Here is a 4016-nt window from a genome sequence, read left to right on the forward strand (position 1 = left end):
TGGCCATCAAGACGGAGGATTTTTCCAAATGCAATGATGACAGGAAAATTCGTTGGCATAAGTGTATTGCAGCAGAAGGGGATTACTTCGACAGAGATGAAATGAACAAAATTCACCTTTTTCAATTTGATCACAGTAATATATCGGCCAGATATACGGCGTCAATGAAGTTCAGCGAATTAAAGACAGCGGCTACGGTCATGTTGTCCGGATGGACGAAAACACTCCAGCTCTGAAAGTATTCAACGCAGTACCCGCCGGGGGAAGCAGAGGAAGACCTCCACTCTGATAAGATAAGGTGGAGAAGGACCTGGCTACGCTTGGTATATCCAATTGGCGCCACGTAGCGAAAAGAAGAAACGAGTGGCGCGCTGTTGTTAACTCGGCTATAATCGCGTAAGCGGTGTCTACGCCAATTAAGAATATATCGGCCAATACGTGAGTTATCTTAGCGAAAATCAGAGAGCATATTTTACTAATAACAATATATCTACCAAAAATGAATAAAATCTGGTAGAAAAACTTGTAATTGTATCCATTTAACTAATATCACCGTTTTTCGAACATGCGGCTGACTTTACTCCATATATATTGGTGAGTGTACCTTAATAAAACTCACGAAAGCATATTATTAGTATGTGGCATGTTAATGGTATTACAAAAATATTTATAACCGGATCAATACATCCTTAGACCCCATATACTTGCTACACAATTTTGAAACATCCGGTGGGCTTTATAACTTATACTATAACGTTCAGTGTGTGTATACATATATATGTAACAAATTGTTTGAAAAAAATAACTCAAGTATACCTGTCCAAATTAATGCAACCTTAACCGACCCTTTTCTGTGGGATATTATAATGAAATTAAATGGATAAGTTTCCACTGAATATGCATAGGATTATTCGGTTGCATCTAACTTAACCTTCCTTACTTGTTTCAAATTTAATTTTCCGTAAGCTCTCTGATACCTCTCCTCATTTTCTACAAAAGAGGTAATAGAGGGACTGGAGTGTATTGCTTTGTAAGTATTTTTCCGCTTGAAACAGTCCAGGGTAAAAATGGGTCTTGCGTTAAAATTCATCAAATATTTTTATTTAATTTTTAAGATACTGTTTGCACTGTCATTGTTCCTAATTTTGTGTTAATTAATAATGTTGGTAGGGTTTTTAAAAATCCAGTCATTAATTATTTAGTCCAAGACGAACACAACGTTCATTGTATAAAAACTCTAACAATATTTCAAATAATGCTTCAGAAATACGGTGCTCGGAATTAGGTTCAACAAATTCTTTGCATTAGGTTACTTAGAAAAATGGTATTAGATACATCAGGTATAAAATATCAACGAGGGGAAGTAAATAGCTGTATTTTTTTATCAATAACTTTGAAATTAAAAATTTCAACTTACCTGAATGTGAAAACAATAGCCAATGGCATAATAAAAATCTCAGCAAAAGCTGCAGCCTTCAAAATATTACTATTTGGAACTCAACCAACGAAATTAAGAATCTTGCTCCCTACCAAGAGTTTTGGCCAATAATCTATTTAAGGAATATAAAACCTTTTTTTAACATGTCTATAATATCGAAATTTACTCACGTCTAATAATTTTAATGAGTAACTGGATGCATGTAATACGGCGAACAAAACAATTGGAATGAGAATTAGCAATGTGGGTTGCACATTAAAAAATATTAACGAAAACATAAGATAATGGCAGGAATCTTCAATAAAGAGGCGGGCCAAAAATTCCCTCGTAAATGCAAACGAAGGTAAACGCTGATGTAGGCGTAGTGCTGACGTCGCTGCATTCGATAGTAATACTTTGTTAAATGAGCTCTGTTGATTACTGTAAATTAAACAGTTAAAATATTGAACGCAAATACTATAAAATTATTTAACCTTATTAGCGGTACCAAGTAGCTGAATGTAAAGAGTACTGTGAGTATGCGTGTAGCCCACATAGCTACGTCGACTTTATTCGTTCGAATATGCTGTTGCATTTTTCCAAATACATTGCCATTATTATCTTGTTGTGGAGGTGGTGTAGATGAAGACGTCGAACTGTTATTCGGTTGATTATTACTTGCGTCGTCACTCATTTTATTTGTTCTGTAAAAATAATTAATATTTAAAATTGTTCATATATAGTATATGTTCATAAAACAGACTTAATATTTGATGCCAGAAACCAAAAAAAACGCTTAAGGTTTCAATTCGTATCAATAAATAAAAAAATAAAACTAAGATATATCAATACATAAATGAATAGATGCACTTCATAATATGTGGTCACTGCACGTTTATCTATTAAAATTTGATTAAGTTTATCAAAATATTGAATATAAAGAACGCTCTTGGAGCATTCTAAAAACGATCAACAACGTATCTAAGAAATTTATTATATCTAATAGTATTTAGTCAATAGATGTTGATCCTTCTATACAACGCTAGATCAGAAGCTTTTGAGTTCTAGAAGGATAAGAGCAGAACGGAACAACGCTAGAACGACCAAGAAAGTCTGTAGAGGTACTCCGCAAGGTGTAGTGCTATCTCCACTTCTATGGACATTAGTGGTGAATAAACTGCTAAGGAACTTGGACGGACGACATTGCCATTAGCAATATTATGACCACCACTCTCATACAGTCCAGAATTGGGCATCGCAAGCGGGCCATGGTTGAACCCAGAGAAAACGGATACGCTTGTGTTCACAAGAAATCAATAAATAGGACACAATTTTCTCTTAAGGACCGCACCAAGTAGCTTGGGGTAGTCTTGACAAAAACTGCAATGGCAGCACAATGTGGAAGAAAGAATGAGAAAAGCTAGCAATGCTTATGCGTGTAGACAGATGCTCGGCACAATCTCTCTCCCTCTCCCATGGATTGGTGCTACACAGCTTTGTAAGACCAATTCTGCTGTACTGTGCCTTAGTATGATGGACAGGCGTACGGAAATCCACCTACCGGAAGCCAATGGAAAGGGTTCAGAGGCTTGCTGCGCTGTGCATAACGAGAGCTTTAAGAATAACTCAAACGGCGGCTCTTGAACTGGTACTAAACCTGTCACCTATAGACCTCTTCGCTGAAAACTGCGCAGAATCGGTGGGACGACTACTGGTTGCAGCAGAATTTACATAAAGAAACCTGGGTATAGTTCGGTGTAATGGCGGTTTGACAAACACCGACTATATGATCCCACTTTCCAACTGAGAAAGAAGGTTCAAAGTAAACATAGAAAAAGATGGTTCACGTAAAGGTATGTTAGGTACGCACAAAAAACTCTAAACATTTACACGGATGGGGCATAAGGCATAAGGCAGCCTTTTAATTTTCGGTCCACTGCAGTATATTTCAGCTCAGGTCTTTGCTATTGCGAAAGCCGCGGAGCTGGCCTCTAATGCACCAGCCAAGCAGCAATCGAGGTAGTAACCTCATATCACATATCGGCCAGAAGTGTCTTAGAAGCTGAGCAGCAGTGGAAAGTGTTGCTAGAAGTAAGCAACTTCATTTCTACTGAATGCCAGCTCACAAAGACATCGAGGGCAATGAAATAATGGACGAGATTGTCAAGAATGGTGTACGGCTAACAACCGAAAACGTGATCAACATTAAGAAAAGAAACTCATGCATTGTTTATATGACGACCTGAACAGAAGCATGGTAAAGGAAACCAAACCCGATGGAATGAACTACAGGGACTTTAGTGCAAAACTGCAAAAGTCATGTGCAAAACGGTAGATCGGAAATATACAAAATTCCTATTGGCACTCCATAGAAAAGACTGTAGGAACACAATCTGAATTCTAACTAGTCTGTCTGGTGGCCACACGCCCGCAAAATGGGGCTGACAGATCGAGAAGATGTCTAGAGCAAGGCACCAGGAAACAATGCAAAATATAACAAGTTTATTAATTGATATTCATAACGTAGGTATGTTGGACATCAGGCAAACCTAAGGTAAAGGAAGCTTTTCGACAAATAAATCTAATTTTATGAAAAAGT

General features: G+C 37.3%; 1 protein-coding gene across 1 annotated transcript; it reads right to left on the bottom strand.

The window, feature by feature from the left end:
• Positions 1–1423: 1423 nt before the first annotated feature.
• On the bottom strand, positions 1424–2111 carry LOC126767111 (Krueppel homolog 2-like). The gene is made up of 3 exons (XM_050484716.1): positions 1912–2111; positions 1609–1858; positions 1424–1550 (listed from the first exon to the last, which is right to left on the bottom strand). The coding sequence occupies exons 1-3, from the start codon at positions 2109–2111 to the stop codon at positions 1527–1529; spliced, it is 474 nt and encodes a 157-aa protein (XP_050340673.1). The 3' UTR covers positions 1424–1526.
• Positions 2112–4016: the final 1905 nt, after the last annotated feature.

Source organism: Bactrocera neohumeralis, unplaced genomic scaffold (genome assembly GCF_024586455.1).
Source record: "Bactrocera neohumeralis isolate Rockhampton unplaced genomic scaffold, APGP_CSIRO_Bneo_wtdbg2-racon-allhic-juicebox.fasta_v2 ctg4087, whole genome shotgun sequence".
NCBI classification, from domain to species: Eukaryota; Metazoa; Arthropoda; class Insecta; order Diptera; family Tephritidae; genus Bactrocera; species Bactrocera neohumeralis.